This window comes from Oncorhynchus gorbuscha, linkage group LG04, assembly GCF_021184085.1.
Source record: "Oncorhynchus gorbuscha isolate QuinsamMale2020 ecotype Even-year linkage group LG04, OgorEven_v1.0, whole genome shotgun sequence".
Lineage (NCBI taxonomy): Eukaryota > Metazoa > Chordata > Actinopteri > Salmoniformes > Salmonidae > Oncorhynchus > Oncorhynchus gorbuscha.
This window is the reverse complement of record NC_060176.1, coordinates 12,184,377-12,205,472: the sequence shown is the minus strand read 5'-3', so window position 1 is coordinate 12,205,472 and position 21,096 is coordinate 12,184,377. Positions and strand designations below refer to the sequence as shown.

General features: G+C 44.5%; 1 protein-coding gene across 2 annotated transcripts in view; it reads right to left on the bottom strand.

Moving 5' to 3' along the window:
• LOC124033674 (spondin-1-like) overlaps positions 1-20,737 on the bottom strand; it is a 133,375-nt gene extending 112,638 nt beyond the window's left edge. Inside the window, exons 1-3 of one of the 2 annotated variants that reach the window (XM_046345842.1) lie at positions 20,023-20,737; positions 19,269-19,375; positions 5,910-6,043 (exon numbers count right to left, since the gene is read on the bottom strand). In XM_046345842.1, the coding sequence (XP_046201798.1) occupies positions 5,910-6,043; positions 19,269-19,375; positions 20,023-20,257 (476 nt within the window). In that variant the 5' untranslated portion in view covers positions 20,258-20,737. The remainder of the gene's footprint in view (positions 1-5,909; positions 6,044-19,268; positions 19,376-20,022) is intronic. The other variant, XM_046345843.1, reaches the window with a different exon arrangement.
• Positions 20,738-21,096: the final 359 nt, after the last annotated feature.

The following is a 21,096-nucleotide window of genomic DNA, read 5'->3' as shown; positions in this document are numbered from 1 at the left end:
GACAGGAGAGAGAAGAGTGCGTGAGAGTAGAGAGAGAAACCGACAGGAGAGAGAAGAGTGAGTGAGTGTAGAGAGAGAAACCGACAGGAGAGAGACAAGTGAGTGAGTGTAGAGAGAGAAACTGACAGGAGAGAGAAGAGTGAGTGAGAGTAGAGAGAGAAACCGACAGGAGAGAGAAGAGTGAGTGATAGTAGAGAGAGAAACCGCCAGGAGAGAGAAGAGTGAGTGAGAGTAGAGAGAGAAACCGACAGGAGAGAGAAGAGTGAGTGATAGTAGAGAGAAAAACCGACAGAAGAGAGAAGAGTGAGTGATAGTAGAGAGAGAAACTGACAGGAGAGAGACGAGTGAGTGAGTGTAGAGAGAGAAACCGACAGGAGAGAGAAGAGTGAGTGAGAGTAAAGAGAGAGAATCCGCCAGGAGAGAGAAGAGGGTGTGTAGTAGAGAGAGAATCCACCAGGAGAGAGAAGAGGGTGTGTAGTAGAGAGAGAATCTGCCAGGAGAGAGAAGAGTGAGAGTAGTAGAGAGAGAAACCACCAGGAGAGAGAAGAGTGAGAGTAGTAGAGAGAGAAACCGCCAGGAGAGAGAAGAATGAGTGAGAGTAGAGAGAGAAACCGCCAGGAGAGAGAAGAGTGAGTGAGAGTAGAGAGAGAATCCTCCAGGAGAGAGAAGAGTGAATGAGAGTAGAGAGAGAAACCGACAGGAGAGAGAAGAGTGAGAGTAGAGAGAGAATCCACCAGGAGAGTGAAGAGTGAGTGAGAGTAGAGAGAGAATCCGCCAGGAGAGAGAAGAGTGAGTGAGAGTAGAGAGAGAATCCTCCAGGAGAGAAAAGAGTGAGTGAGAGTAGAAAGAGAAACTGACAGGAGAGAGGAGAGTGAGTGAGAGTAGAGAGAAACCGACAGGAGAGAGAAGAGTGAGTGAGAGTAGAGAGAGAAACCGACAGGAGAGAGAAGAGTGAGTGATAGTAGAGAGAGAAACTGACAGGAGAGAGAAGAGTGAGTGAGTGTAGAGAGAGAATCCGCCAGGAGAGAGAAGAGTGAGTGAGAGTAAAGAGAGAGAATCCGCCAGGAGAGAGAAGAGTGAGAGTAGAGAGAGAATCCGCCAGGAGAGAGAAGAGTGAGTGAGTGTAGAGAGATAAACCGCCAGGAGAGAGAAGAGTGAGTGAGAGTAGAGAGAGAAACTGACAGGAGAGAGGAGAGTGAGTGAGAGTAGAGAGAGAGAATCCGCCAGGAGAGAGAAGAGTGAGAATAGAGAGAGAATCCGCCAGGAGAGAGAAGAGTGAGTGAGTGTAGAGAGAGAAACCGCCAGGAGAGAGAAGAGTGCGTGAGAGTAGAGAGAGAAACCGACAGGAGAGAGAAGAGTGAGTGAGAGTAGAGAGAGAAACCGACAGGAGAGAGAAGAGTGAGTGAGAGTAGAGAGAGAAACCGACAGGAGAGAGAAGAGTGAGAGTAGAGAGAGAAACCGACAGGAGAGAGAAGAGTGAGTGAGAGTAGAGAGAGAGAGAAACCGACAGGAGAGAGAAGAGTGCGTGATAGTAGAGAGAGAAAGAAAACGACAGGAGAGAGAAGAGTGAGTGATAGTAGAGAGAGAGAGAAACCGACAGGAGAGAGAAGAGTGAGTGAGAGTAGAGAGAGAGAGAAACCGACAGGAGAGAGAAGAGTGAGTGAGTGTAGAGAGAGAAACCGACAGCAGAGAGAAGAGTGAGTGAGAGTAGAGAGAGAAACCGACAGGAGAGAGAAGAGTGAGTGAGAGTAGAGAGAAACCGACAGGAGAGAGAAGAGTGAGAGTAGAGAGAGAATCCACCAGGAGAGAGAAGAGTGAGTGAGAGTAGAGAGAGAATCCGCCAGGAGAGAGAAGAGTGAGTGAGAGTAGAGAGAGAATCCTCCAGGAGAGAAAAGAGTGAGTGAGAGTAGAGAGAGAAACTGACAGGAGAGAGGAGAGTGAGTGAGTGTAGAGAGAAACCGACAGGAGAGAGAAGAGTGCGTGAGAGTAGAGAGAGAAACCGACAGGAGAGAGAAGAGTGAGTGAGTGTAGAGAGAGAAACCGACAGGAGAGAGACAAGTGAGTGAGTGTAGAGAGAGAAACTGACAGGAGAGAGAAGAGTGAGTGAGAGTAGAGAGAGAAACCGACAGGAGAGAGAAGAGTGAGTGATAGTAGAGAGAGAAACCGCCAGGAGAGAGAGTGAGTGATAGAGAGAGAAACCGCCAGGAGAGAGAAGAGTGAGTGAGAGTAGAGAGAGAAACCGACAGGAGAGAGAAGAGTGAGTGATAGTAGAGAGAAAAACCGACAGAAGAGAGAAGAGTGAGTGATAGTAGAGAGAGAAACTGACAGGAGAGAGACGAGTGAGTGAGTGTAGAGAGAGAAACCGACAGGAGAGAGAAGAGTGAGTGAGTGTAGAGAGAGAAACCGACAGGAGAGAGAAGAGTGAGTGATAGTAGAGAGAGAAACTGACAGGAGAGAGACGAGTGAGTGAGTGTAGAGAGAGAAACCGACAGCAGAGAGAAGAGTGAGTGAGAGTAGAGAGAGAAACCGACAGGAGAGAGAAGAGTGAGTGAGAGTAGAGAGAGAAACCGACAGGAGAGAGAAGAGTGAGAGTAGAGAGAGAATCCACCAGGAGAGAGAAGAGTGAGTGAGAGTAGAGAGAGAATCCGCCAGGAGAGAGAAGAGTGAGTGAGAGTAGAGAGAGAATCCTCCAGGAGAGAAAAGAGTGAGTGAGAGTAGAGAGAGAAACTGACAGGAGAGAGGAGAGTGAGTGAGAGTAGAGAGAAACCGACAGGAGAGAGAAGAGTGAGTGAGAGTAGAGAGAGAAACCGACAGGAGAGAGAAGAGTGAGTGATAGTAGAGAGAGAAACTGACAGGAGAGACGAGTGAGTGAGTGTAGAGAGAGAAACCGACAGCAGAGAGAAGAGTGAGTGAGTGTAGAGAGAGAGAGAAACCGACAGGAGAGAGAAGAGTGCGTGAGAGTAGAGAGAGCGAGAAACCGACAGGAGAGAGAAGAGTGCGTGATAGTAGAGAGAGAGAGAAACCGACAGGAGAGAGAAGAGTGAGTGATAGTAGAGAGAGAGAGAAACCGACAGGAGAGAGAAGAGTGAGTGAGAGTAGAGAGAGAGAGAAACCGACAGGAGAGAGAAGAGTGAGTGAGAGTAGAGAGAGAGAGAAACCGACAGGAGAGAGAAGAGTGAGTGATAGTAGAGAGAGAAACTGACAGGAGAGAGACGAGTGAGTGAGTGTAGAGAGAGAAACCGACAGCAGAGAGAAGAGTGAGTGAGAGTAGAGAGAGAATCCGCCAGGAGAGAGAAGAGTGAGTGAGAGTAGAGAGAGAATCCTCCAGGAGAGAAAAGAGTGAGTGAGAGTAGAGAGAGAAACTGACAGGAGAGAGGAGAGTGAGTGAGAGTAGAGAGAAACCGACAGGAGAGAGAAGAGTGAGTGAGAGTAGAGAGAGAAACCGACAGGAGAGAGAAGAGTGAGTGATAGTAGAGAGAGAAACTGACAGGAGAGAGACGAGTGAGTGAGTGTAGAGAGAGAAACCGACAGCAGAGAGAAGAGTGAGTGAGTGTAGAGAGAGAGAGAAACCGACAGGAGAGAGAAGAGTGCGTGAGAGTAGAGAGAGCGAGAAACCGACAGGAGAGAGAAGAGTGCGTGATAGTAGAGAGAGAGAGAAACCGACAGGAGAGAGAAGAGTGAGTGATAGTAGAGAGAGAGAGAAACCGACAGGAGAGAGAAGAGTGAGTGAGAGTAGAGAGAGAGAGAAACCGACAGGAGAGAGAAGAGTGAGTGATAGTAGAGAGAGAAACTGACAGGAGAGAGACGAGTGAGTGAGTGTAGAGAGAGAAACTGACAGGAGAGAGACGAGTGAGTGAGTGTAGAGAGAGAAACCGACAGGAGAGAGAAGAGTGAGTGAGAGTAGAGAGAGAAACCGACAGGAGAGAGAAGAGTGAGTGAGAGTAGAGAGAGAAACCGACAGGAGAGAGAAGAGTGAGTGATAGTAGAGAGAGAAACTGACAGGAGAGAGACGAGTGAGTGAGTGTAGAGAGAGAAACCGACAGGAGAGAGAAGAGTGAGTGAGAGTAAAGAGAGAGAATCCGCCAGGAGAGAGAAGAGTGAGTGATAGTAGAGAGAGAAACTGACAGGAGAGAGACGAGTGAGTGAGTGTAGAGAGAGAAACCGACAGGAGAGAGAAGAGTGAGTGAGAGTAGAGAGAGAAACCGACAGGAGAGAGAAGAGTGAGTGATAGTAGAGAGAGAAACCGCCAGGAGAGAAACCGTCAGGAGAGAGAAGAGTGAGTGATAGTAGAGAGAGAATCCGCCAGGAGAGAGAAGAGTGAGTGAGAGTAGAGAGAGAGAGAAACCGACAGGAGAGAGAAGAGTGAGTGAGAGTAGAGAGAGAGAAACCGACAGGAGAGAGAAGAGTGAGTGAGAGTAGAGAGAGAAACCGACAGGAGAGAGAAGAGTGAGTGAGTGTAGAGAGAGAAACCGACAGGAGAGAGAAGAGTGAGTCGAGAGAGAGAAGAGTGAGTCGAGACAGAGAAGAGTGAGTCGAGAGAGAGAAGAGTGAGTCGAGAGAGGGAAGGAGGAAGAAAGCCAAAGAAAGGGGGAGTTCAGAGACAGAGACGAAGGCAAGGAAATCTCATCACTCACTCTGACAGGCACATAATAACGTGCATTAATAAGAAATGCAAGCCTTTTTTTACACCCCTACACACATAACGACGGCACGGTGAGAGATTTAAACGGGGCAGGAGAGAAAGTGACAGGCCAACTGAACTCTTTAATAATGCAGAGATTAACATACCATGTAGGGCACCACCCTATGTTTCTGTTCCTCTCTCTCTTCTCCCCCCACTGGGTACACACTGGTTGAATGTTGTTTCCATGTCTAATTCAATTAAATTACGTTGAATCAACGTGGAATAGATGCTGAATTGTACCCAATGGGTGGGTGGGTCTCTCTCTCTTACACACACACACACACACACACACACACACACACACACACACACACACACACACACACACACACACACACACACACACACACACACACACACACACACACACACACACACACACACACACACACACACACACACACACACACATGCTCTCGGCCCTACCCTCAACCAGTATCCTGCCTCAATGCATGGGAGTGTACTGTGATCTGTGTTTGGTACAGGTAACTAACACATACTGCACCTAAACAAGCCCTGGAAGCACATGACACGGCAAAGGAATCAATTAATGTCACCCCAAGCCATTGCAGATATTCATGTGATTATGAATTCTTTATGCAACATACATTCTTGAAGAAACATTGATCTATTCCGAGGGAAACCTATAGGCTGGGTTTGGAGTGGAGAGGAGTACAGTAATAACTTTCCATGTACAGTAATAGGACACATGTGAGTACGATACTGTATGTAAACATGCCTGAGGGGTCCACATACAGCTCATTATTCACAGTATACAATCAACCACATACTGTCACAGCTACACTGGATTTGTGTCACCAACTGGTCCTATACACAAGCTAAAGGTTGTGAATGACTTGTTCCAGCCCAGCACTAACACACCTGGATAAACTAATCACCAAGCCATCAAAACATTGATTCGATGAATCCGATAATATTACCGTTGGTCTGGAATAAAAGCCTCTAAACACCGTAGCTCTCCAGTACCACGGGTGGTGATCACATTTGGCTGCATCCCGATTCTCCACACTTCTCCCAAAGTGTGCACTTGCACATTGGATTGAGGTAAGCATTGGCTGGAGGGATTTTCCACTGTTGTTGCATCCATAATGGGGAGTATGCAGGACAAGTGCACACCTCAGGAGAGGGGTGGATAATGGGGACGCAGAAAAATATAGATCCTTACTTCAGGGTTCTTCAGAGAACCCCAAGTACATGTACCTACTTGAGGGTGACACAACCAGAGGTGCTGGGGGGTGCTGTCCAGAACACCTGGATCCTGGTGCGTCTCCGAGGGGTGCTCTCTGTCACTGCCGAGGGACAGTTGATCATGAACTGGGTGTCCTCTTCATCGATGATCTGTATAACACATATAAACAGACACACACACACACACACAGATGGACAGACAAAGACACACACACACACACACAATGGATTAGATTTAAATAAGGATAAGCAATTGAGGAAAGATGATATAATTGTAATTGCCTGGTACCTTATGTTCCCTCTGTTTTATACCATACATTTCATTACTATGTATTTACTATTGTCATATGATTCCCTCTCTCAATGTGAGTTCAAGTGCAACTTCATTTAACTGCCATTGGCTCCCATTACCAGGCCTAATTAGAACGCTTCAATTAGACATTATCTAATTCATTAGCAACATCTGTTCATTGCGAAGTAATAGTACATTTTGGCATTTCACAAATTATTTTCAATTAAATAAATGCTATAAATGTATTTGATCGATTTTAAGCTCCTTGTGTCATTCTACACTATGACTCAGTGGATACATCTGGCTGGCATGCAATATAATATATTGTGTTTGAATAAGTCTATCCTATAGTGGCAAATTGACAGCTTTACAGCTGGACAGCAAATATATAATGGTTATTTCACACACACACACACACACACACACACACACACACACACACACACACACACACACACACACACACACACACACACACACACACACACACACACACACACACACACACCCTGTGTCACGCACCAGTATTATACTGTAGGATCGATAGCGCATTTCACAGACATACTGCATGTGGCCAGCCCCGATTCTTAGCAAATTAATGAAGGGCTTAAGTGCTGTCCTTGAAGGGTCATTTGTGTGTGCGCATTTTCAGCTCCAAGTGCTTTTGGTGTGTGTGAGTGCATGTGTGTGCGTGTTTGTGCGTGAGTGTGCGTGCGTGCCTGTGTGTGCATGTATGTGCCTGTGTGTGCGTGTGAGTGTGTGTGTGCGTGCGTACATGTGTGTGTGCGTGCCTGCACGTGCGTGCGTATGGGTGTTTGTGTGACAACATTCTCCACAGTTCTATTTGACAGGAAGTGACATCAGGGCGATAAATACTCGGAACTCTCTCACTCAATAAAGCTGTCAGCGGAGAATTCCCTCAGTCACACCATGTTATGAATCAGGTTACTTTGGACTGGACTGTGTGTGTGTGTGTGTGTGTGTGTGTGTGTGTGTGTGTGTGTGTGTGTGTGTGTGTGTGTGTGTGTGTGTGTGTGTGTGTGTGTGTGTGTGTGTGTGTGTGTGTGTGTGTGTGTGTGTGTGTGTGTGTGTGTGTGTGTGTGTGTGTGTGTGTGTGTGTGTGTGAGAGAGAGAGAGAGCTCTGGGCTTGACTGGCCTGGCTGCGTCTATCCAGCCCTCTGAATCACACCCAGAGGTCATAAAACCCTTGCTGGGTTCTCATGGTTTCTGACAGGCATCCCTGGGGTGGGGGCTGACTGAGCCGACTGGAGTCTGTGATGACCCAGGGGAATGCATTAAACACCATCTGTGAAAAGCAGCAGCCATTCAACTGACCTATGGCTGTGCGTTTGTGTGTGTGTGTGTGTGCGTACGTGTGTGTGTGCGTACGTGTGTGTGTGTGCATTTGAGAGAGTGAGTGACAGAGACTGAGACTGTGTATGAGAGACTAAATGTGAGAAACAAAGAAAGGGGAAGACAGTTTGAGGTTGAGTCTGTGAGAGAGAGAGTGTTTGCTTGCAACAGCTGGTCAGACTTGAACAATAACATTCAACAACATTTTGCCCAAACTGATGTGGGCCGACATGAAAAGTGATTACACATGTAACACAAACTCACGCACACACACACACGACAGCATCTATTTGACGAACAGCTCATTTGAAATCTGAAAGTGTGCTCCATCTCAACTGTCTCTGGACAGCTCCCGACTCGATGAAAAGCGCTTTTTATTGAGTTCTCTGGGGAGGTCAGCTTGCAGTGTGTGTGTGTGTGCGTGCACGATTTGCCAACAATTCAAGGAAAATGGATTTCTGACTACACATCACTTCACAGCAGGGCGAGACGACAAAACAAGAGGGGATGTCAAGACAGTGAGGAGGCAGATAGAAGTGTTTGTGCTGGGTGTGAACTTTGAATCAGTGTTGAATCTGATACAGTTTCTGTCCTTCCAGGCAGGAGCAGATAGTTGTCTTTGAAAGGGCCTGTGCGTCATACCTCCAATAGGACTGGCTGATGATAGGAAGACGGGTGGTGTGTGAGAGTGTATTTGTGTGTGTGTGTTTGTGTGTGTGCATGCGTGCGTGTGTACATGCATTGTTTGTGTGTGTGTGTGTGTGTGTGTGTGTGTGTGTGTGTGTGTGTGTGTGTGTGTGTGTGTGTGTGTGTGTGTGTGTGTGTGTGTGTGTGTGTGTGTGTGTGTGTGTGTGTGTGTGTGTGTGTGTGTGTGTGTGTGTGTGTGTGTGTGTGTGTGTGTGTGTGTGTGTGTGTGTGTCATTGTTTGCATGTAATTAAAGTTGACAGTGAAAGGAACTCCTCTAGAGCAGCAGAGGAATGGGGGGAGGAAGAGAGGACGGGAAGTAGAAGGGAAGAAGAAAGGGGAGAGGGGAGGATGAGGAGACATCTCCGCGTGTACTGTGTACCGTACCAGACATAGTAGTGGGTATTGATAGTGTGTTTGCGTGTTTTGGTTTATTACGTTCTGTGTACCTATAAATACAACAATAAACACCCATTTAAATTGTTAGATACATTAGTATCAACATAAACACAACACAGTCATTACAATTACTCCTTAGCACTTGTGCTTGTCAAGACCTCTAGAAGAGCGCTAACAATCAAATTCCCCCTCATATTCCTAAAGCAGATATTTCAGTTTACCCCTAGTATCACCACAGCAGATATTTCAGTTTACCCCTAGTATCCCACAGCAGATATTTCCGTTTACCCCTAGTAATCACCACAGCAGATATTTCAGTTTACCCCTAGTAATCACCACAGCAGATATTTCAGTTTACCCCTAGTATCCCACAGCAGATATTTCAGTTTACCCCTAGTATCACCACAGCAGATATTTCAGTTTACCCCTCGTATCCCACAGCAGATATTTCAGTTTACCCCTAGTATCACCACAGCAGATATTTCAGTTTACCCCTAGTATCCCACAGCAGATATTTCAGTTTACCCCTAGTAATCACCACAGCAGATATTTCAGTTTACCCCTAGTAATCACCACAGCAGATATTTCAGTTTACCCCTAGTATCCCACAGCAGATATTTCAGTTTACCCCTAGTATCACCACAGCAGATATTTCAGTTTAACCCTCGTATCCCACAGCAGATATTTCAGTTTACCCCTCGTATCCCACAGCAGATATTTCAGTTTACCCCTAGTATCACCACAGCAGATATTTCAGTTTACCCCTCGTATCCCACAGCAGATATTTCAGTTTACCCCTAGTATCACCACAGCAGATATTTCAGTTTACCCCTCGTATCCCACAGCAGATATTTCAGTTTACCCCTAGTATCACCACAGCAGATATTTCAGTTTACCCCTAGTATCACCACAGCAGATATTTCAGTTTACCCCTCGTATCCCACAGCAGATATTTCAGTTTACCCCTCGTATCCCACAGCAGATATTTCAGTTTACCCCTAGTATCACCACAGCAGATATTTCCGTTTACCCCTAGTATCCCACAGCAGATATTTCAGTTTACCCCTCGTATCCCACAGCAGATATTTCAGTTTACCCCTCGTATCCCACAGCAGATATTTCAGTTTATCCCTCGTATCCCACAGCAGATATTTTATTTTACCCCTCGTATCCCACAGCATATATTTTAGTTTACCCCTCGTATCCCACAGCAGATATTTCAGTTTACCCCTCGTATCCCACAGCAGATATTTCAGTTTACCCCTCGTATCCCACAGCAGATATTTCAGTTTACCCCTCGTATCCCACAGCAGATATTTCAGTTTACCCCTCGTATCCCACAGCAGATATTTTAGTTTACCCCTCGTAATCCCACAGCAAATATAGCAGCGCTGTCAGAGTGTGTAGAGCTGAGTGATTGGAGCTGACTGGACGATACGGCGCTTCCCTTTTTCACCCTCTGCCATTTACGATGCTCTGTCACACCGTGCTGCGCCCACTAACCCACCCACCAAACCCCTCACCCACCCCCCTCGCCTCGAATAAGAAGAAACCTCAAGGCTGGTACTAAATAACAACAGCATGAGATCAATGGCAGGGAAAAACAAAACAGCCGAACATAAAAACCGTACAGCAGCAAAGAGGGTAATGAGATGTGGCAGGAGAAGGAACAAATGATAAAAACACCCTCTTTTTTCCTTCCTTCCTACATTCTTTGAGGGTTGTGCGCTCGGTCATGACATAGTAGTAACTGTGAGTAACTGAAGTGCTATACTGTAAAACTCGCCTCGGTCAACTGTAAAACATTCAGCTTTATGTGGAAAGGGAATGAAACCAACAGGTTCACAAGAGTCTGCTACCAGTTCTGCTAGTTATGTCTGCTCTTAAACCCAACCACAGGCTCTCATTTATGAGGTCTGGCTTGTACACATACATTCACCCCTTGCTGATTGGATCACTGTATACTACCTCGGGCAGGTGGTAAGGAGTGAGGTTGAGTGGAAGAGTGAATAATATTCCCCTAAAGGAGGATGGTGAGAGACGTAAGGTAAGGAAATACAGGGAGACAAGACTGGTGTGCAAACAGAGAAGCAAGAGAAGCAAAAGGGGGATGAGTCGGTAAGCAAAAGGTGCAGAGGACGATTGACTTGACTGCTGAGAGTCTCACAGTGAGGTTGGTTGGCAGTAGTTGGATGGGATGGATCAGGGACAGAGGCATTCCCTCACCCTCCTGTTTCCTTCACATTGATGAAGTTAGATTTCGCCCTTCATCCACTAATCCTTTATCACTTAACCAGTGAATGGAAATGTGTTGAACTAACTGCACTCTTCTTTTCAAAGGTCTAAAAACATAATCATGTCAATTGATGATTTAATAACATCCCAACATCAGTGTCTTCATGTATTACTTCCCTTGTTTTGATGGACATGGAATAGTCCTAAAAGTGCAAAAACCCATCAATCTGGCACTCCAGGCAGGCTCAAGCAAACACTCAAAGTATTTAAACAATTTCAAATCTGGATGGTAGATCTGGATGCCAACAGGGCAAATGGTGTCAAATTAACATGATGCAAAAACTTGCCTGAAACCTGAAGACTTGCATAAGCTCCACAATCTTGTGCTGTGCAGTCTTGTGCTGTGCAGAACTAACCCAGTCAGCAGCACCAGCAACCATCAAGCTCAATCCGACCAGATATTTCTACTATAATACTGTAATGAAAGCATTACTTTTGTTGTGAAGATTACATATGACTGATGTTTAATGCGCTATGAAGGTTGATGAATGATACTGCAACATTCATGAAGGGGTTATGAATTATTTCATAAAGGTGTTATTGATGCAGATGTATACCACCTTCGGTTTTGCCAAAACACACATACTGGTATATATCCACACATACAGACTCAACTTGTATTACAAACACACATATGCATACACACACTCACACGAATACATAGGCACAAAATAATACACAAACACACATATTCAGGGAACATTTTATTTCAAAATAAAAGCCTATTGTATAATGGAGACATTTATTTTTGTTGTCACCGTACTCAACTCTATGACACCAAACAGAGAACAGGCTTGGAGCAGAACATGGTCGTGGCCACCAAGGCAGTAGGGGATAGCTACTGAAAAGTGATGTTGGTGTAATTAAACTTGTCTGAGACCTAAACATTTATGTAAGCTAAGATTTGTCCCTGCGCTAATGCCTACATTTAAGATTAGCAGGTTAACACAGTATTGTGGCCTGCAGGAGATCTAGGTTCGACACCAGTCTGTCTCAACTGTACTGTGACCTTGAAAACTATCTGGGAGGAGGTGAAATGTGTGGTGCAGTGTTATCAAAAGTGGTTCTGTAAAACATGCTTACAGGCTATATACAGATGGAAGTCTGAAGTTTACATACACTTATGTTGGAGTCATTAAAACTTGTTTTTCATCCACTCTACACATTTCTTGTTAACAAACTATAATTTTGGCAAGTCGGTTAGGACATCTACTTTGTGCATGACACAAGTAATGTTTCCAACAATTGTTTACATACACATTATTCCACTTATAATTCGGTGTATCACAATTCCAGTGAGTCAGAAGTTAACATACACTAAGTTGACTGTGCCTTTAAACAGCTTGGAAAGTGATGTCATGGCCTTAGAAGCTTCTAATTGACATAATTTGAGTCAATTGGGGGTGTACCTGTGGATGTTTTTCAATGCCTACCTTCAAACTCAGTGCCTCTTTGCTTGACATCATGGGAAAATCAAAAGAAAATCAGCCAAGACCTCAGAAAAAAATGTAGACCTCCACAAGTCTGGTTCATCCATGGGAGAATTTTTCAAACACCTGAAGGTACCACGTTCATCTGTGCAAACAATAGTACGCAAGTATAAACACCATGGGACCACACAGCCGTCATACCGCTCAGGAAGGAGATGCATTCTGTCTCCTAGAGATGAACGTACTTTGGTGTGAAAAGTGCAAATCAATCCCAGAACAACAGCAAAGGACCCTTTGAAGATGCTGGAGGAAACACATACAAAAGTATCTATATCCACAGTGAAACGAGTCCTATATCGACATAACCTGAAAGGCACTGCTCCAAAACCGCCATTAAAAAGCCAGACTACGGTTTGCAACTGCACATGGGGACAAAGATCATACTTTTTAGAGAAATGTCCTCTGGTCTCATGAAATAAAAATAGAACTGTTTGCCCATAATGACCATCATTATGCTTGGAGGAAAAAGGGGGAAGCTTGTAAGCCAAAGACACCATCCCAACCGTGAAGCACGGGGTGGTAGCATCATGTTGTGGGGGTGCTTTGCTGCAGGAGGGACTGGTGCACTTCACAAAATAGATGGCATGATGGGGTAGGAAATTTGTGTATATATTGAAGCAAAATCTCAAGACATCAGACAGGAAGTTAAAGTTTGGTCGCAAATGGGTCTTCCAAATGGACAATGACCCCAAGCATACTTCCAAAGTTGTGGCAAAATGGCTTAAGGACAACCGGTATTGGAGTGGCCATCACAAAGCCCTGACCTCAATCCTATAGAACATTTGTGGGCAGAACTGAAAAAGCATGTGCAAGCAAGGAGGCCTACAAACCTGACTCAGTTACACCAGCTCTGTCAGGAGGAATGGGCCACAATTCACCCAACGTATTGTGGGAAGCTTGTGGAAGGCTACCCGAAACATTTGACCAAAGTTAAACAATTTAAAGGAAATGCTACTAAATACTAATTGAGTGTATGTAAACTTCTGACACACTGGCAATGTGATGAAAGAAATAAAAGCTGAAATAAATAATTCTCTCTACTATTATTCTGACATTTCACATTCTTAAAATAAAGTGATCTTAACTGACTTAAGAGAGGGAATTTTTACCCTTGATTAAATGTCAGGAATTGTGAAAAACTGAGTTTAATTGTATTTGGCTAAGGTGAATGTAAACTTCCGACTTCAACTGTACATTGTTTGGAGTATGGAATAAAACAATCGTATATTATGATGGGCTGAATTTATGAATCTGCACACTATAAACAGAAAAAAACAGAATACATGCACATACAGTACATGCATTTGTTAAGATGAAAGTTGAACAGCAGTAGCCCAGCAAACATGGGACGTCCTAAAAGACATTCGGCAGCTTTCCCATTATGTCTCTTAAGGGTTTCGCTGTGACGTTATCTCTCTGATGTTCTGAGAACGTTCTAAGAATGTTGCGTGATGGTCCCAAGGGAACATTTTCTGGGAGACCTTTGTCTAGTTTCCTGTAAGTTCCCAGGTCATCACAGAGAGACATGTCAGGACATTTTAAAAGCGTTCTTAGGAATTTCATTTGACTTGTTCTTAGGACATCAAGTGATGTTCCCAAGAGAACGTTCTCTGGGGGACCTTTGTCTAGTTCCCTATACCTTTCCAGGACGTCACTGAGGACCATGTCAGGACCTTTTTATGACCTTTTCCGGATGTTAATTTTAATAGTGCTTAGGATGTTATGTGTTGTCCCAAGGGAAAGTTCTCTGAGTGACCTTTTTCAAAAACAATTGGTCCTAGGGCATCCCCGCACATTTTTAGGATGTTCTTGGGGGGTTCTGTCATGGTCCCTTGGAAGTATTGTCTAGTTCCCGGTTTGTCCTGTGGAGGTCACCAAATACGTTTTTAGTACGTTCTTGGAATATTGTGTTATGGTCCCCTGAAAGTTTTGTGTAGTTCCCAGTTGGCCCCGGGTCTTCCCTGAGGACGTTTTTAGGACGTTCTTGGGATGTTGTGTGATGATCTCCTGGAGCTTTTGTCTAGTTCCCAGTTGGTCCCGGGTCTTCCCCGAGGACGTTTTTAGGACGTTCTTGGGATGTTGTGTGATGATCTCCTGGAGCTTTTGTCTAATTCCCAGTTGGTCCCGGGTCTTCCCCGAGGACGTTTTTAGGACGTTCTTGGGATGTTGTGTGATGATCTCCTGGAGCTTTTGTCTAGTTCCCAGTTGGTCCCGGGTCTTCCCCGAGGACGTTTTTAGGACGTTCTTGCGATGTTGTGTCATGGTGCTCCGAAGCTACCCTGGACATTCTTGGAGGCATTTGTCACGTGATTGTCCTAGGTGTCCCAAACCATTATAAGTAAAGTAATGAAATGTTGTGGGTGTTTTAAGGTTAGTGGTAAGCTGTTCAGCTAAAACAGTGTAGAAATCTTTCATAAATGACAATGTGATTACATTTGACATGATAACTTCAGTACTGACTTTTCAATATGACCCCACCTGGGATTTAAACCCTCAACCTCTAGATATGGAACATTGCTGATCTTTCTGCTGTGCCACAAAGTCTGTAGAATTTTAGAAGTCCCTTACATATATATTACTTAGAATAAATCTCTGCACTTAACAAAAGCATGCCATGTAGTTATCAGGTAATCTGACATTTTTTGAAATTTTTGTATTTTTATTTCACCTTTATTTAAGCAGCTAGGCTAGTTGAGAACAAGTTCTCATTTACAACTGCGACCTGGCCAAGATAAAGCAAAGCAATTCGACACATACAACCACACAAAGTTACACATGGAATAAACATACATACAGTCAATAATACAGTATAATTTTTTTTTTTTTACATTTGAAATTCTATATACATTGTGTGCAAATGAGGTAAGATTTTTTTTAAATACCTCCAAAGATTCTCTCATTGATTTCATTTACTTATTTCAGTTTGAGTTTTAAGTAAAGTTGTCTAATGTTGGTGGGGCATATTATTCTGTTTAAAACTGACTCAAAAAATACAATAGTTTTTCTTGAGTGTATTTTTAACAGTTACTTTGAAGTATAAAGTGTAGGAATAGGATTACATTTGAAATCAGTCAATGACACAGACATGGTGGCGTTGAAGGAAGATTGTAATGCAGTGAACAAAGAGGTTGTGAGTTTAAATCCCAGGTGAGAACATGTATATAAATAATAATAATAATTACTGCATGAATAAACATACACAACGTGTGTAAAATATGTAAGTTGTGTGTGTGTGTGTGTGTGTGTGTGTGTGTGTGTGTGTGTGTGTGTGTGTGTGTGTGTGTGTGTGTGTGTGTGTGTGTGTGTGTGTGTGTGTGTGTGTGTGTGTGTGTGTGTGTGTGTGTGTGTGTGTGTGTGTGTGTGTGTGTGTGTGACGAGCATTGCCAAAGGACAAAGAGCTATAATGGATCACTAGACAAAACCTCAAGGAGACCATGACACAACGTCCAGAAATCGTCTTCGAGACAAACCGGGAACTAGACAAAACCTCCAGGGGACCATGACACAATGTCTTTTTGGACGTTCCCGGGTAAAACTGGGAACTAGAAAAAATCTTCAGGGGACCATGACACAACGTCTCGAAATCGTCCTCGAGACAAACCGGGAACTAGACAAAACCTCCAGGGGACCATGACACAATGTCCCAAAAAAATCCCCGAGACCAACTGAAAACTAGAAAAAAACTCCAGGGGACCATGACACAACATCCTGGTGACTTTAAGCAACCATTTTGTGACCTAACGATTCATTATTGTTTGCAGGGAAATATTGCAGATGACATGTTTAATACCAGAGCCTACAGATTCATTCAGATATTTTTTGATCAGTGTGTGTGTGTGTGCGTGTGACTACATTTCAATGTGTGCTTGTGGGTGTGTCTATGTATGAGTATTCCTGTATGATGTGCATGAGGTTGTTAGTGTTGTAATTGTCATGTTTTGTCTTATATTGTCTTGTCATTTTGCTTTCCCTTCTGTTCGTTTTCCCCCTGCTGGTCTTTTTAGGTTCGTTCCCTTTTTTCTCTCTCCCTCCCACTCTCTCTTCTCTCTATCGTTCTGTTCCTGCTCCCAGCTGTTCCTATTCCCCTAATCAATCATTTAGTTTTTCCACACCTGTTCCCTATCTTTTCCTCTGATTAGAGTCCCTATTTCTCCCCTTGTTTTCCGTTTCTGTCCTGTCGGATCCTTGTATATTGTTCACCGTGCTGTGTCTTTGTATCGCCCTGTCGTGTCGTGTTTCCCTCAGATGCTGCGTGGTGAGCAGGTGTCTGAGTCTGCTACGGTCAAGTGCCTTCCCGAGGCAACCTACAGTTTATGATCGAGTCTCCAGTCTGTTCTCGTCATTACGAGTGGAATTGTTTTTTATGCTTTATTTACCGCTCCGATTTGTCTAGGAGTATTGCATATTTCCTTTACTGGATTAAAGACTCTGTTTTCGCCAAGTCGCTTTTGGGTCCTCATTCACCTGCATAACAGTAATTGGCAGTGGGTGCTGGTACTGTATGTGCATCAAATTGACTGAAGCACTACATTAAAAAAATATATTTTGGTTTGTTATTACGTGATTGGTTGAAGTTATTACATTATTCATGAAAAGAAGTTGTTAACAACCAGTTAATGTAATAACTACCGGTTAATGGAATAACTTATTACATTTAGCGTTAAAAAATATTATGTTTACCGTTCAACATTTTATTATGTTTATCGGCAAATTATAAAATGTACCGGGGGTATTACCAAAATGTTTTTTTTACAAGTTATTACAAATAGAAAGTTATTACATTTACAGTTGTTACAAGGTGCAAAAATTATTTATATAAAGGTCATAAATATAATATATATTGCAGAAGTTCCACCTTGTCAGAAGATTTTTTTTCCTGAAGCATTATAGGAGCTCAGTATTCATTGATTTATTCATTTCACTCAAAGATTTCAGTCAGGTTGTGCGTGACTAGTTTAACAAATGGCTTCATAACATTGTTTGTTTAAAATAGTGTTTGTAAGGGAGGAGTATCAGTCCTCTGGCCCAGCAATATGGTTATAAAATCTATAAACAACATCTTCTTGGCCAATTCACCTGCTGTGTGTTCTTGGCCTGAAACCTCTGTCTCCCCCAGCCCATCTCTCACCACACTAGAACCCGGAGGGCTTCATCAGAGCTGGGGACATGTCCTACAATATCCCCTGACATCTAAGTGTGAAAACACTTCCCCCATCCCTCCTTCTTCCTCTCTCGCTCCCTCCCTTTTCCAGTCCAGTTGGAGCCGTCTGTGTAGGCTGGGAACGATCTTCGCACGGAACCTGGCCAGATTTGTGTGTGCATGTGTTCACCGTACATGCATGCATTGCCAAATTTCACACACCTGGGCTCCCCCTGACTGGCACAAGGCTCCTTTTTCCATTTTCACACAGACTCTTTTTCTCACACACACACAGGGGGCCGTAAATAGAGGTATTAGAGGAAACGAGATGAGAGTAATCGCGCTTCCTCCAAGATGATGCGTGAAACAGAACGACTCTGGCAGGAGGGGTCTGAGAGGGGACAGATTATGTTGGGAGTTCTCGCTCTCAAACACACACACACACAGCGGACTGGGTGAGAGCCGGCACAGCAGTGTGCAGGAGGGGTCTGAGAGGGGACAGATTATGTTGGGAGTTCTCGCTCTCAAACACACACACACAGCGGACTGGGTGAGAGCCGGCACAGCAGTGTGCAGGAGGGGTCTGAGAGGGGACAGATTATGTTGGGAGTTCTCGCTCTCAAACACACACACACAGCGGACGGCACAGCAGGTGAGGAGTCTGAGAGGGGACAGATTATGTTGGGAGTTCTCGCTCAAACACACACACACAGCGGACTGGGTGAGAGCCGGCACAGCAGTGTGCAGGAGGGGTCTGAGAGGGGACAGATTATGTTGGGAGTTCTCGCTCTCAAACACACACACACAGCGGACTGGGTGAGAGCCGGCACAGCAGTGTGCAGGAGACGGTGTCCAGAGGCAGCATGTGGTGTTGATGTAAGTGTTCTGCCAGGTGTGGTTAAGTGTGTTGGCTCTGCTCTGCTCTGGGAGAGAGGATATCCTTGCACCTGTATATCACATGACTGCATCAATACACTCCCTACTCGCTGGGACTGCTTTCCCCCAGTGACTGACTGGCTGACTGACTCCATAATCTGAATAGGGTATAAAAATGTACACTGCAAACTTGAAATATAGTATATTAAAAATGTCATTGACTTACACTGTGGATAAACTTATTAAAGGTTGAGTAAGTAGGAATTTTGTCCACAAACGTACCCACATTTCTATTAAATGTAAATATTTTATGATTAGTAAATGCCTTAATGTAGTTATTTTGTAAGATACTTCTCTCTATTAGCTGAAATCTTAGTTTTTCATAGACATTTTAGCTGTCAGCTAGCTGTTTTGACCGCTATGAAGACGTTGTCTCCCTCTGAAGGCCCATGTTACTAGACAACCCCCAGCACTTGCCTGGACATCCTGCTCTCGACCTGGTGATAGCCATTCTGAGAAATGTTCTAACAAACGTTTGTGCTATGAAACCAAATAAATACTGCAATCTGACCTACAAAACATATTTTCTAGAGTCATGATAGACAAAGCAAGGAAGGTGAACTTCAAAACGTGATGTAGTTTTATTGTAATTTGCAGTCGTTGTTGGTATAGTAAGTAATGAATCTGCTAGCTTCTAATGACTGACTACATCCAAAAGAATATTACTTTCACCTGAATAACTGAAGGTCATTTAGAAGAAAATAAAAGATGCGTGTTGTAATATCTACATTTTCATTTTGTATCATTTTAATGACATATAATTGCAAATCTCCTTGTTGTCTTACCTGGAAATTGCCAGCATAGTCCTCTTCTTTGTCTCCTCCCCTGCCCTCCCTCAGAGCGATGAGGGTGAAACCTCTGAAGTAAGCGGGACTGGATGCATACAGAGTCACTGGGGATCACAAACACACAGTCAGTGAAGAAAGCAAACTGATGGGGAACAGATTGATAGGTTTCACAAAGGTATGCAAAATCTAAAAGCACTAACCCTCCTGGATTCGTTCCTCATAGGAATGAGATCTTTATAGGCTATATCAATCAGAAGAGAAATGTGCTTTTCACTTGCTGACACAACTGGCAATTGCTGTCACTATTCGTGTCATTGTCATTACTGTATTGATATACAATAGCTTCCCTGAGACAATGTGTTCGAATAAAACTGTGACATGATGAGTGATTGAGCCAAAATGGGACTTTTGTTAGACTAATGAATCAAAATGTTAACTATAATGACCAATGAGTTCGCAGGTGGAGTCATCAAAAATTAAGTCAGAGCATCACAAGTTGCAAATATTTCAGCAAAAAGCTGACGCCTATGAAGATACAGTATGAGGGCATTCTGGTCTGTGCCCAACTCCTCTTTCCACAAGAGAGTTTGACTTGTCATAACACAGCACTGGCTTCTATGCTATCACTTCCTTATAAATGACCACAACACTGCGTCTTCACATGAATTGAACACAAAAGAGAAATAGAGGAGGCAAAATATACCCTATTGTGTGTCAGACAATGTGCGCGCAATGGGACGGAATACACTACCTCTGTAAGTGCTCCCAGGCTGATAATTTTCTGGGTCCCCCTCGACTCGGAGCCGAAACTCGTTGTAGCCTTCCTTCCGAGTGCCCTGAGCCCGTAATATCCGACCACAATACCCGTCCGACTTCCCAGCTCTCTCCGAGGGCTCTTCCGTGAAGGCGAATCCGGCGTTGCACAGCGCAGTGGAGATAAAACACTGTAACAGCAGAATGCACAGAAATATTCCCGCTCCTGCCATTGTGAAGCGGCAGCTCTCGCTCCAACTGATGCGAGCAAAGGTGGTGAAAAACGAGTGAGGCTCTAGGGAGGAAAAAACGCTTGCTTCACCACTCAAAACTCCAGGAATAGACGAAACTTGGCAATTGATAAGACTCCCCTCACTCGGGATACGAGGTAGCTGTCTCCGCTAAAGGTAAATCCATCCTGGAGAGTTAAAGAGTGCAGAGAAAGAATAGTTTACGATGTGCACTCGCTCTCGCAGAATCGCACACTGATTTGTTGAAGAGCGTCTGATGATCAGTGGGTCTCGTGTTTGCTTAACTGAGCGCGAGAGCCTACACGGGGTCAGGGAAAATAGCGGAGCAGTGTAGCGCGTAGCGCGGCTGTCTCCAAGGCATGGACGCAGGCTATGAGCCCAACGACCTAAATGCACCTAGCCAACAGACTGGAAACAGACATTTCTACCAATGGCTGCAGTGACGGAGGGACGCGTTTGACATTCTAGCTGGAACCCGCCTGTGTGTTTGCTCAGCCGCGGACCCCCCGCCCCCAAGCCCCCTGATGCCGACCGCACAGACAGATGCTCAAATAGTAATTAATAATGCATGCTAAACGCCCCCCCCCCTTCCTGCACAGTCTGTATTGTGTGTGTGTGTGTGTGTGTGTGTGTGTGTGTGTGTGTGTGTGTGTGTGTGTGTGTGTGTGTGTGTGTGTGTGTGTGTGTGTGTGTGTGTGTGTGTGTGTGTGTGTGTGTGTGTGTGTGTGTGTGTGTGTGTGTGTGTGTGTGTGTGTGTGTGTGTGTGTGTGTGTGTGTGTGTGTGTTTAAAAGAGAGCGACAGGGCCGATAAGCCCTTCATT